This window comes from Littorina saxatilis, unplaced genomic scaffold (assembly GCF_037325665.1).
Source record: "Littorina saxatilis isolate snail1 unplaced genomic scaffold, US_GU_Lsax_2.0 scaffold_876, whole genome shotgun sequence".
In the NCBI taxonomy this organism is placed as follows: Eukaryota; Metazoa; Mollusca; class Gastropoda; order Littorinimorpha; family Littorinidae; genus Littorina; species Littorina saxatilis.
Window position 1 is genome coordinate 1 of NW_027129434.1, and position 13,020 is coordinate 13,020.

General features: G+C 46.6%; 1 protein-coding gene across 2 annotated transcripts in view; it reads left to right on the top strand.

Annotated features, from left to right (window-relative positions):
- Positions 1 to 6,220: 6,220 nt before the first annotated feature.
- LOC138957706 (solute carrier family 22 member 15-like) overlaps positions 6,221 to 13,020 on the top strand; it is a 37,955-nt gene continuing 31,155 nt past the window's right edge. The window contains exons 1-6 of one of the 2 annotated variants that reach the window (XR_011453141.1): positions 6,221 to 6,815; positions 8,986 to 9,206; positions 9,751 to 9,981; positions 10,443 to 10,648; positions 11,095 to 11,469; positions 12,533 to 12,667. Coding sequence is in view for 1 of the 2 variants with exons in the window: in XM_070328769.1 (XP_070184870.1) it covers positions 6,677 to 6,815; positions 8,986 to 9,206; positions 9,751 to 9,981; positions 10,443 to 10,648; positions 11,095 to 11,469; positions 12,533 to 12,667 (1,307 nt within the window). In the remaining variant the exon portion in view is untranslated. The remainder of the gene's footprint in view (positions 6,816 to 8,985; positions 9,207 to 9,750; positions 9,982 to 10,442; positions 10,649 to 11,094; positions 11,470 to 12,532; positions 12,668 to 13,020) is intronic. The other variant, XM_070328769.1, reaches the window with a different exon arrangement.

Sequence of the window (13,020 nt, forward strand, 5' to 3'; positions counted from 1 at the left end):
CGTTTCGTTTCGCTTCGTTCGCCTCGCTTCGTTACGTTCCTGTAACATCTGCACGGCTGACTCTGGCGGGAACTGTTGAGGCTACGCTAACCAGGAGACCGGCTAACCAGGAGACCGGCTAACCAGCGGACCGGCTAACCGGCAGCGGACCGGCTAACCAGCGAACCGACTAACCAGCATACCGGCTAAGCAGCAGCAGCAGAGATAAAGCTAAGTGCACCATGTCGTACGCACCCCGTTGACCACCGTTGTCTTTTCGTATCTATGATTTCATTGGAGTAGTGACAACGTGGGGTGTGTGACACCTGCACGAACTAGGGCTTTTCGGACAGAACATTCTCATTTAACTATATTTACACGGGTTCAGCGTGTTCCTATAATTTTCTACATACTACTGGCATTTTGTCAGTGAACACTGGTTTTTTACGTGTTGAGAACGTAAAAGGAACATATTTTGAGTGAAGGCTCGAGGGAGGTGGAGAGTTTATACATAAACAGGCGTCTGAAACTTATACTTTTGTTGACTCTATTTAATTGTATGACTGCGAGAGTGGATCGTGGTGTGGTTAGTTAATTAGTAGTAATTAACCGGTTCATAATCACCTTGAGTGATATATTGAAACGTGACACATGGGGGCCAAGCCGGGATTTACTCAGTTAATTTCTGACTGATAAAGACCCACCAATTAAGGATAACTAAGAGCAGATAATCTCGTCAGTGCTCGACTTATTTTCTGCTTGGTGCTACCCTTTTTTGTATAGTTTTGATCATATACCACACCTTAAGCGATTCACATCTTGCAGGAAATGTAAATTGTAATTTGTGAGTTATTGTATGCGCTAACTGTGATTACTTCCCTTTCCTTTGTTTGTGAATCTTTGTTGTTGTACGTTCAGAGTTTTCCGTTGCAGAGAGCTGAGCGGGGTTAACGGATTTGTTGTTCGTTTTACTCAGTTTTCTCTACATTGTTGTTTCGCATTCTGTAACAGGTTACATTTCTACCGTCTTGTTTTACTTGGATTTTTCTCCATATTTTGACTTTGTTGGAATTTTGGGGGGGAAGGGTCCGAGGACTTCTGTCCTAACCAAGGCTGTGGGAGACACTCTGTTTCACCGCAAAAAGCAGCCGATAAAGTAGGCCACGGCTGTGGGAAACACTTTGTTTCACCGCAAAAAGCAGCCATAAAGTAGGCTACGCGATTTGTTCTACACCGTTTGGATTTTTCTTCTGCATTTTCTGGTTGCTGGATTTTTGTATCCACCGCTTTCATCACCGCGTGTTCTAGCTATAGCTGCGTTAGACTTATTTTGGTAATAAAGCTTTGCTAAAACTAACCATGGCTACAGGGGGATCTCCTACGAGGAGAATAACTTTCGAGACTCCTGGGAGCGAGCAACCGACTGAGCGAGACGCACGCGTTAGAGCCCGAAGCGTTCTAAAACGCTTAGAAGTAGAACGGAAGGAAGAATTTGAGCGACTGACAAGAAAAGAAGAACGTGACCGACAGGACAAGAAGGACGAACTTGACAGACAAGAAAGGGAACGACAGGCAGAACGACAGGCTGAACGAGACAGACAGGAAAGGAAAGAAGAACGTGACAGACAGGAAAAGAAAGACGAACTTGACAGACAAGAAAGGGAACGACAGGCAGAACGAGACAGACAGGAAAGGAAAGACGAACTTGACAGACAAGAAAGAGAACGAGACAGACAAGAAAAGAAAGACGAGCTTGAGAGACAGGAACGACAGGCCGAGCGTGACAGACAGGAACGGAAAGAGAAAGAGCAGGCGGATCGCGATCTCCAGCTAGAGCTAGCTAGGCTACAGGCCGAGAAGGGTACGCTTACTCAGGCTAGCGCGCCGACGTTTGTTGCCGACCGTACGAGACTGCCGACGTTCGACGATGACAAGGACGAGCTCGACGATTTTTTACGCCGGTTTGAGCGCATTGCATCTGACCAGAAGTGGGAAGAGGCCACGTGGGCTAGCCGCCTTAGCACCTGCTTAAAAGGACGCGCATTACAGCTCTACAATGCTTTGGATGACGACGAGGCGAGAGACTATCAGGCACTTAAGAAGGCGTTACTCCAGCGCTTTAACCTGACTGCTGAAGCCTACAGACGACGTCTGCGTAACAGCAAGAGACTGAGCGGCGAGCTGAGTCATCAGTTTGTGGCACGCCTTAATCTCTACCTGCGGCGCTGGGTGGAGATGGCCGAAAAGGACTGGACCGTCAACGACCTTGCCGACCTCATTGTCATGGAACAACTGATGTCCAGCCTGCGACCTGAGGTGGTGACCTTCGTGCAGGAACACCAGCCAAAGACTACTCAGGAGGCAGCCGACTGGATCAGAGTGCACGAGGACGCCCAGGCGATCTCCGGCAAATCTTCAGGCTCACGGCCAGGAAAATCGGGAAATTCGGGTTCTTCAGGACCCAAGGACGGGAAGGACGATCAGGGACACAAGGGATCGAGTTCCAGATCTGACATCCAGTGTTACTACTGCAACAAGCGGGGCCACGTGAAGAAGGACTGCCACAGGAGACAGGCTGACCAGAAGGGCGTTCACTTTGTTGGCAGTGAGGAGTTAAGGGACGTCACGAGCTCATGCACCATTCCACAACTCTGCGTTCCGTGCTCCAGGAAACATTTCCAGCCCCACTGCAACGTCTACGTTAACGGAGTGAAGGGCGAAGGTCTGCGGGACACAGGGGCAGACATGATAGTGGTTCGGGCGAGTCTAGTTCCAGCTATGGCCTACACAGGAGACAGCATCAGGGTGAGAATGGCCGAGGCATCTCACGCTTACGACTTGAACACGGCAGTGATCAAGGTCGTAACCCCGTTGTTCACGGGGACCATTGTGGCCGTCGTCATGGACGATCCTCCATGCGACCTGCTCATTGGAAACCGGGTCCAGTTTGTGGACGGCGTCACCAGGGAGGTTCCCGTTTATCGGGCTCCCGACGTCATTTCAGTGCTCACGCGGGCACAGGCGGAGCGAGAGGACAAACCTCTCAAACCCCTACCTGCTGCACGAGCTGCCCTGGGGAACGTGACCCCCGCGCTTCTCGCGAAGGCTCAGGATTCTGACCCGACCTTAGCTACTCCTCGGGAGCATGCGAAGTCGGGGAAGGTGAAGCTGAGCGGGAAGCATGGGAGGTCAAGGTTCCTCAGGGACAAGAAGTTGCTCTACCGTGAGTTCAGCAACCAAGAAGGTACATTCAAACAGGTTGTCGTGCCTCGCGAGTTTCGCGAGGGTGTCATGGCAACGGCACACGACTCGATTCTGGGAGGTCATCTTGGTACCAAGAAGACCACGGATCGTGTCTGGCGCCACTTTTACTGGCCAGGCATCTGCACGGATGTCCGACGTTTCTGTGCGTCCTGCGATAAGTGCCAGAAGGTGGTTGCCAAAGGAAGGGTGAGGAAGGTCCCCTTGGAGAAGATGCCGCTCATCGACGAACCCTTTCGTCGGGTGGCAGTGGACATCATCGGGCCCATCTTGCCTGCGTCTGAGGACGGAAACAGATACATTTTGACCATGGTGGACTACGCTACTCGATACCCAGAGGCGATCCCTCTGAAATCGATTGAAGCCACGCGAGTAGCTGAGGCTCTGGTTACTATGTGGTCCCGGCTGGGAATTCCATCAGAGGTACTCACCGACAGAGGCACGCAGTTCACGGGAGGAGTGATGGCGGAGGCAGCACGACTGCTATCACTGGAGCAGCACTTCACCACTCCTTACCATGCTCAGTGCAACGGACTGGTGGAAAGGTTCAATGGCACCTTGAAGACCATGCTGAGGAAACTAGCTCAGGAGAAGCCACGCACGTGGGACAGGTACATCCCAGCATTGCTTTTTGCATACCGCGAGGTTCCTCAGGAGAGCTTGGGCTTTTCCCCATTTGAGTTGTTGTACGGCAGACAGGTACGCGGTCCCATGGCTATCCTGCGTCAGGCTTGGACGGACGAAGAAGCCGACGAGGAGGTGCAGACGACAGCGACCTACATCGTAGAACTCAGGAACAGGATTGAAGAGACCTGCAAACTGGCTCAAGAGAACCTGGGAAGAGCAGCACAGCGTTACGCGCGAGGATTCGACCGCAAGGCACGGCCGCGCAGCTTCAAGATTGGAGAACGGGTGTTGCTACTTCTACCTGTCAAACACAACAAGCTACAACTGCAGTGGCAAGGACCTTTTGAGGTGACAGCGAAAGTGGGCCAGAACGACTACAGGATCGTCATGAACGGGAAAGCACGCCTGTACCACGCCAACCTGCTGCGCGCCTACATAGAGAGGACAGCCTACGGGGAGAAGAACAAAGACCAGAAGAACAAAGACAAGAAGACAGAGAAGGTTGCAGTCATCAGGGGTGAAACGAGGGGTTGCTCGTTCTTGAGGACGACCTTTCTGTCTGGAAACAGACCATCAACCTCTGCAATATCTTCAGGTTGCAAGGTTGGCAAACGCCAGACTTATGCGCTGGGCGTTGATTCTCCAACCGTACCAATTCACGGTACGCGTCATACCGGGCGCCAACAATGTTGGAGCTGACTTTCTCTCTCGGGCTGGAGAGGAGAACATGACTGTGAGCGAAACCGAGGTTTCGTCTTGAAGAGGGGAGGTGTGTCACGATCGGGTGACAGAGACCAAGAAAGTGTCACTCAGTGGAGTGCCTGTTCTTGGTCGTGTATGATAGAAAGCGCCTGTGCGTGATATTGGGTTACAGCAGAGTTTGCTGACGGTGCTCTACGAGCACGGATGTTTTGTATCGCACGAGTTTTACAGTGGAGGTTTCTGCTGTCATAGCTAGGGCTGACGGTTTTTCGCTGACAGCGCACACGGGATTTTCACGGATTGAGTTTCTCGTGTCTTTTTCTGCTTGGGAGGCAGAATTGTGTATAGCTGGACTGGGTTTTGGGACAAGGTCAGTCACGTGTATTTGGCTAGGTGGTCTGTCAGAGACTCAAGGACGGCACACTTGACACCCAGCGGCAGAAGGGGAAGGATCGTATACACAGTTTCTAGAGTATGATGGTTTTTCACCGAGTATTATATTCGGCACTCTAGGGGAACTTCCACTAGTTTTTCCTTTCTCCCTGCCACGTATTTTGCTGAGGACAAGTCGTCAATTTTCCTTCGTCGGCGATGGCTTTCGCATAAGGATTCGACAAGGGGTTCTGGACGGTTTTGGTCACTGTTGACGAACAGAGGCTGGTCCAGGGAGGAAGCGGACTTTGCTTCCATTGAGAGTACAATCATAGGCTTTTGAGGTAATAAATCATTATTTAACGCTGTTGATGAGTCTGTGTTGTGGAATGAAATACTCTCTGTTGTTCTTTCCAGGTTAGCGCATAATTTACTCTCTGTGACGCTAAAATACTAATCTGTATATGGTTTTTGCAGATAGGGAGAGAAGGACGGAAAATGACTGTTTTGTTGTTGTAAAAAGTCCATTTTGTGCAGGCCCACGTGCTCGATGAGATATTTAAAGATGACATGTTTTAAGGTGGTGGGTGAGGGGTAGCTGACATGTTTAGTGCACCGATGCTTTCTGTTTGCAGCCTTCGTTTCGTTTCGCTTCGTTCGCCTCGCTTCGTTACGTTCCTGTAACATCTGCACGGCTGACTCTGGCGGGAACTGTTGAGGCTACGCTAACCAGGAGACCGGCTAACCAGGAGACCGGCTAACCAGCGGACCGGCTAACCGGCAGCGGACCGGCTAACCAGCGAACCGACTAACCAGCATACCGGCTAAGCAGCAGCAGCAGAGATAAAGCTAAGTGCACCATGTCGTACGCACCCCGTTGACCACCGTTGTCTTTTCGTATCTATGATTTCATTGGAGTAGTGACAACGTGGGGTGTGTGACACCTGCACGAACTAGGGCTTTTCGGACAGAACATTCTCATTTAACTATATTTACACGGGTTCAGCGTGTTCCTATAATTTTCTACATACTACTGGCATTTTGTCAGTGAACACTGGTTTTTTACGTGTTGAGAACGTAAAAGGAACATATTTTGAGTGAAGGCTCGAGGGAGGTGGAGAGTTTATACATAAACAGGCGTCTGAAACTTATACTTTTGTTGACTCTATTTAATTGTATGACTGCGAGAGTGGATCGTGGTGTGGTTAGTTAATTAGTAGTAATTAACCGGTTCATAATCACCTTGAGTGATATATTGAAACGTGACAGTCGGATTAACAGAATACCACATGGCTTGCTGTGTCGTACCAGATTTACACTCGTTGCTTTTATCAAATACTGAAAAGCTCGCTTTCGCTCGCAGTTCAATATTTAAAACAGCGACTCGTGTAAATCTGGTACGACACAGCGAGCCATGTAGTATTCTCCAAAAGCCTTATAAGGCCAAAAAAAAAAAAAAGGTCTGTTTACGGTAACCCGACCGACCCTAGTTTTTTCGCGCGACCCTAGACTTTTTTTGGCATTTGGGGAAAAAAAAATCAAAAAAAAATCTTGTTTTTTTGGCAAAATAATGTACAAATATGGTTTTTTGGAAAAAAAAAAAAAAAAAAAAAAATTCCCGACCTACCGACCCTATTTTTTTGGCCTATAATACCGTAAACAGACCTTTTTTTTTTTGGCCTAATGAGGGACACAATTTCTCGCCTGGCATTTAGATCTGAGGGTCGAGAGAACGATGGCGCACAATTACATTGAGATAGATCCCGTGCTCAACGCGTTGGGGCCTGTGGGAATCTTTGCATGTCTTCAATGCTTCCTCTACTTCCTCGGCTTCATCCCAGACTCCTATCAGCTATTCAGCTATGTCTTCACTGGTAAGCACTACGGCCACGCTAAATTGCAATTAACGAGCTATCGTTAACCCGTGATGTGTAAAAATGTAAAGGGATCTATTAGATTTTTTTTTCTTCATTACTTTATTGTCCCATCGCTGGGAAAGTCGCTACCCTAAAGTCATGGGATCTATTAGATTTGTTTCCATTATTTTTTCATTACTTTATTGTCCCATCGCTGGGAACGTCGGGTCGCTTCCTCCCAGTGGAAAGCTAGCAGCAACAGAGCCGCGCTACCCCAAAGTCAAGGGATCTTTTGGATTTTTCCCATTATTTTTTCATTGCTTTATTGTCCCATCGCTGGGAAAGTCGGGTCGCTTCCTCCCAGTGGAAAGCTAGCAGCAACCGAGTCGCGCTACCCCAAAGTCAAGGGATCTATTAGAATTTTGTTCTCTTTCTTTGTTATGCTAAAAATCGTAATATTTTACCTATCCGGCCCAACCCCCCTTCCCCCCCCCCCCCCCACCACCCAGCATAGAGGCTCTAATCAACAAATATTAATAATAATAAAAAGCATGTATTACTTTGTACAATGCGATGGTTTTTTTTACAAATCGCGGTTTTAGGTTCGACGTAATTTGTAAAAAGTTTTTACATTTTTACAAATCACGGGTTAACAGCTATGCATAACGCTTGGCACTTTAATTTAAAGTTCCTTTTTTTTATCGAGTCTTTGTGTTATTAAAAATGCGATGTGGTGCCAACAGAAAAATGTCCATGTTTGTGTAAAATGAAAATGGACATTACACTTTTTTTTATCTTAGCTTATCTATCTTGTTATACTTATACTGTGTTTCCAAAGCTAGTGACAAGGAATTTGCAGATCTCGAAAAAAACTTCTTCTTCTTCTTCTTCTTCTGCGTTCATGGGCTATAACTCCCACGTTTACTCGTGTTTTTGCACGAGTAGATTTGTACGTGTATGACCGGTTTTACCCCGCCATTTAGGCAGTTATACGCTGCTTTCGGAGGAAGAAAGAAACAACATGTGTTTTACTGCATTGTAAGTGTTTTTTTTTTGTTTGTTTTTTACATATTCAGAACGTCTGGTGGTTACTTTCCGTACCATTGCACTTTTCGTTTTAGCCGGTGTAACACGAGAAAATTACTCCCACGAGATTTTTTACTCCGGAGTAAAAATGTCGTACTCCCTTAACGAAAATCTTACTCCCCCATAACACGCGAAAATTACTCCCCACGACAGGTGTGTTCCGAGTCAACATTTCGGTCTAAAATGTCACACCCCTGACGATCAAATAACGAATAAATTATTCCACCCCAACACGAGCAATTTACTGCCCACACCAGGTGTCCGCAACTTTTACTCCCCTGCCCCCTGTTAGTCTTGGTGGTGGAAGGGGTGGAGGGAGGGTAGCGCGACATTTGTTTGCGCGAGATCACATAATTACTGGCATTATCCCTTCGCCCCCGCATCCCATTTTCGCTTACGACATTTTTACTGGAAGTAAAAAATTTCGTGGAGGGAGTAATTTCTTCGTACCGTGGGGTGTTCTTTTCTCGTACGAAAGGTGTACTCGAAGTAAGAATGTCGTACGAACTATTTACTCCGGAGTACATTTTTCGTGGAGTAAGATTTTCGTGTTACACCGGGACCACCGGGGCCACGCTGAGCATCGCATCTTCATGGCTGGGGAACTGAATGCCTGCGAAAAGATAATTTGTAATTGCTATTTACAATCAAACACTCAAAGACCATAAGACTCAAAGCTTTTAATGTCCTTATAAAAAACAAGGACAATTGCCTCGCAGTATCAGGCGGTTTAAAACATAAATCACATCTCAATCACTAACAGTTTACAATTCCACAAACAAGATCCATACCATTCTTTGCAATCACTCATGGATACAGACACCCACATTTACACACGCACAAGCACGCAGGCTCGTCCGCACACACACACACACACACACACCACACACACACACACACACACACACACTAACTATCTTCCTTGTATACTCTCTCTCGTATCCCCTTTCCGTTATTAATCTTATAATGAATTAAAAATGCTCAGCGTAGACTGTGTTGTACACCTACAATTATAATATCTTAAAAGTTCATTACTTGTTACTCTGGTTTACGCTTGAGACATTGTAATGCACAGTACAACTTTAAATACCTTGTTTTGAAGCTCAAGATGTTGAACACAGCTGCGCGGCTCTTCAACCAAACGCCAACGAGTCTCTCATACCGGAACTCAGCAGCGATTGGTTAAACTCGACAACAGTGTTGTACGACCGCTGTTCCATCTACTTGACGTCCAACATCAGTGGTGACGTCATCACCAAGGACTATCCGTGTTTGTATGGCATGCAATATGAGGAACCAAAGGAAACATCCATCGTATCGGAGGTATTGTGATATGTTGTTGCTGATGCACTAGTGTTTGTTGTTACCATTTAGTGCACCATATCACTATTTGACGAATCAGGACTGATTATACAGGTCAAACAGGGACCTTTTTGTTTATCCCTCTAACAATAGCAATGACAACCTAACATTTTGAATTACACGCACCAGGATGACTTATTCTAAGGCACGACACTTCTTATTTGTAATATTAAATACTTAACCATGTCACACACACACACACACACACACACACATACACACACACACACACACACACACACAAACTCACACACACACACATACACACACACACCCATGCACACACACACGTACGCACGCACGCACGCACACACACACACACATACACACACACACACACACACACACACATACACACACACACAATCACACACACACACACACACACACAATCACACACACACCCACACACACATACACACACACACACGCACAATCACACACACCCACACATGTCGCTGCTTATAACAAGGCACGTTACACTCGTCTCAATGATCCGTTGCAGTTCGACCTGGTGTGCGGACGAACCCCATTGGCAGGGTTGACGCACACAGTAATGGGGTTTGGAACGGGACTGGGTAGCTTCCTCTTCCCCTGGCTATCGGATCTGTACGGACGGAAGCGTGTGTTTCTCGCCGCCGTCAGCCTGGGCTTGGCTCTAAACCTTGTGAACGGATTTGCTCCCGGCTACACCATGCTAGTTGTCTGCAAGTTCTTCTTGGGTTTCACACAGGCGGTAGGTGAAGAATTGACTGTTATGTTATTGTGACTTGAATGTAAAATTGCCCAAATGAAAATATTTAATTTTTCTTATTTTTTTTTTATCTGATATCAAACCGGGGGCAAAGCTTCTCGTCGTGATTAAGCAAACCATACAGAGCGCTTGTTCCAGAACCACAGATGATGTATACTTAATATCCAGATTAAAAATGAAACCAGCGTTGACCTGGAACAAGACAGTTAATGCATACGCTTTGCATTCAGGCAAACACTATCGAAAGCATAACTAATTTGTTTTCCTGAAACCACAGAGTGCTTGTACAAGAACCACAGATGAGGTATACTTGATATCCAGATTAAAAATTAAACCAGCGTTGGCCTGGAACAAGACAGTTAATGCATGAGCTTTGCATTCAAGCAAACACCATCAAACGCCTGATTATTTTGTTGTTTTTGTTCTGGAAAAAAATCGAACAGGGTATAGGCCTGGTATCCGTTACGGCAGGCGTGGAACTGTTCCCGTCTTCCAAGCGGGCTCTGTTCAGCGGGTTCTTTGGCACCCTGTGGTGGGCAATGTGCATCGCCAGTCTCGCGCCCTTAGCCTACCTCCTGAGGTCCTACTCGTGGAGAACTCTGCAGCTAGCACTGTCCTGGGGTCCTGCTCTGGTGCTTGTACTCGCCATGTAAGTTGAACTGCCTACATTTTGCTTCAAGCTTTTGGCAAGGTTTTTCACGGCTTTCATTTTGTTTTAGGCATATTAAGCTTTGACATATACGTGGGAAAACCAAAGCAGACACAGAAGGAAAACTCGCGAAGAAGAAAAATTAGGCAACTGTCACGATGCTAAGTATGCTGAGCAGAGAGGAAGGAAGTGTGACAACTCAGTCAGTCCGTTCATGTAATGTAAGATTCGATGTGGAAACTAACCATGCTTGGCAATTGGACCCGACAGATTAAAACCACCGATCTTAGATCCCATGCATGCTGTTCCATGTTTTCACGGCCCAAGAAAGAAACAACTTCATCGACCACAACATTCGAAAAAACACCCGAATTAGTTGACTGAATGTTTAAGAGTCACTGCCCCATCGTACGTTATACTTTGAAGATCACTTTGTCATGTTCCAGCTTCATCAAGGAACCCGTTCGATGGCTTGTGGCCAATGGCAAGATCGACGAGGCAGAAGAAGTGCTGAAACAAGCTGCACGATTGAATCGTAAAGACCCTCAAAGCATCCTCCACGTTTTTCACAGCCTTAGTCTGCACGAATCAGAGCCACCTTTACTTTCAGTCAACGGAGAGAAACATCCCCTTCCCGGAGAGACCACAGCGAAAGAAGAAGAGAAGCAAGAGCCCAGAAGTTCCTTATTTGAAGAAGGTGAAGGCCATCTTCAGAAGGACTGGGCAGGGTCTGTGGAAATCTTGGAAGAGAAACTAAGCTTTCTTGACCTTCTCAGGCACAGGCTGCTGAGAAAAAATATCTTGCTGTCTGTGTTTATATGGTAAGACATTATTGTAAGGGTTACTCCTAAGCCCTAAGCCTTCTTGGCCTATGTCTGAATGTTGTTGTGAATATTGATACTTTAGGTCAGTATTTTGCAAAAGGAATATTATTCTGTCTCAGAACAGATAATGTCACCAAAAAACACTCCTTTACAAATTCACAGTGAAACTCAAAAGTTTATTAATGATGCTTTACAGTTGATGACTTGATACAGAGTGATGATACGGTGAAACTGAAAAGAAAACAGAGGACAACGATAAGTCAGAGGACAACGGCCAGTCACTGTCACGCAAGCAAACGATCACGAGCATCGAAAGAAATATACGCGTAAATAAGGTTCAAAAATCAATGACTAAATGCTTAAAACAACTGTGGTAACTACACGACAATAAGGATCAAAATCACTGGATAAATACTTACAAAAACTGTGGAAACACACAAGAACAATGAAGCCGCTGAGGGCAAAAAGACTATGTGACGACTGAACAGTGACGTTTATAAATGACGTAAAATCTAGACTGACGACACGCTGACTTTCTACCACAATCACGCAAAAGGAAATGATATTCACGCGAACATACACAATGAAATGAAAGTACCGTAATGAAATAACTGGGGACAGAACAAAGATGCAAACAAACAGAGAGAGAGAGAGAGAGAGAGAGAGAGAGAGAGAGAGAGAGAGAGAGAGAGAGAGAGAGAGAGAGAGAGAGAGAGAGAGAGCAATATATGTGAAAAAATGCTCTTTTTCCACGTGAAAGGCGCTTGATCTTTGGCACGTGGCCAAGTGAAAGCATGCTCTTAATTCAACGTGAAAGCTTGAACGTATCTTTGATGGTGAATGTGATGATGATCGTTTTGCAGTAGAAAGAGGGTATACATATCTGACGTGCCTTGACGTGCGCTTTATTTTTTCCTTGCACACACACACACACACACACACACACACACACACACACACACACAAACACACACACACACACACACAAACACACACATACACACACACACAAACACACGCACACACACACACACACACACACACACACACACACACACAGGTTTGTGGATAGCCTGATCTACAACGCCCTGTACCTGATGTCGGACCAAATGGCTCTCGACCTCTACACCAGCTTCTTCCTCAACTCTCTGGTGGAAGGGGCCTCTTGTATTCTTATGGTCTTCATGCTGAGCAGGTACAGTTTGAATGTGAGGGCTATCCCCCGATATTATAGCCCCATGGGAGTGACGTCCTATTCTGATGTGAGGGCTATCTCCCGATATTATAGCCCCATGGGAGTGACGTCCTATTCTGATGTGAGGGCTATCTCCCGATATTATAGCCCCATGGGAGTGACGCCCTATTCTGATGTGAGGGCTATCTCCCGATATCATAGCCCCATGGGAGTGACGTCCTATTCTGATGTGAGGGCTATCTCCCGATATTATAGCCCCCTGGGAGTGACGTCATATTCTGGGGAAAGAAAAGTTTGTTTTTAGTTGCATCGAGTGTACTGCAGTTACCTGGCTGCAGACTTTCCATCGCTCG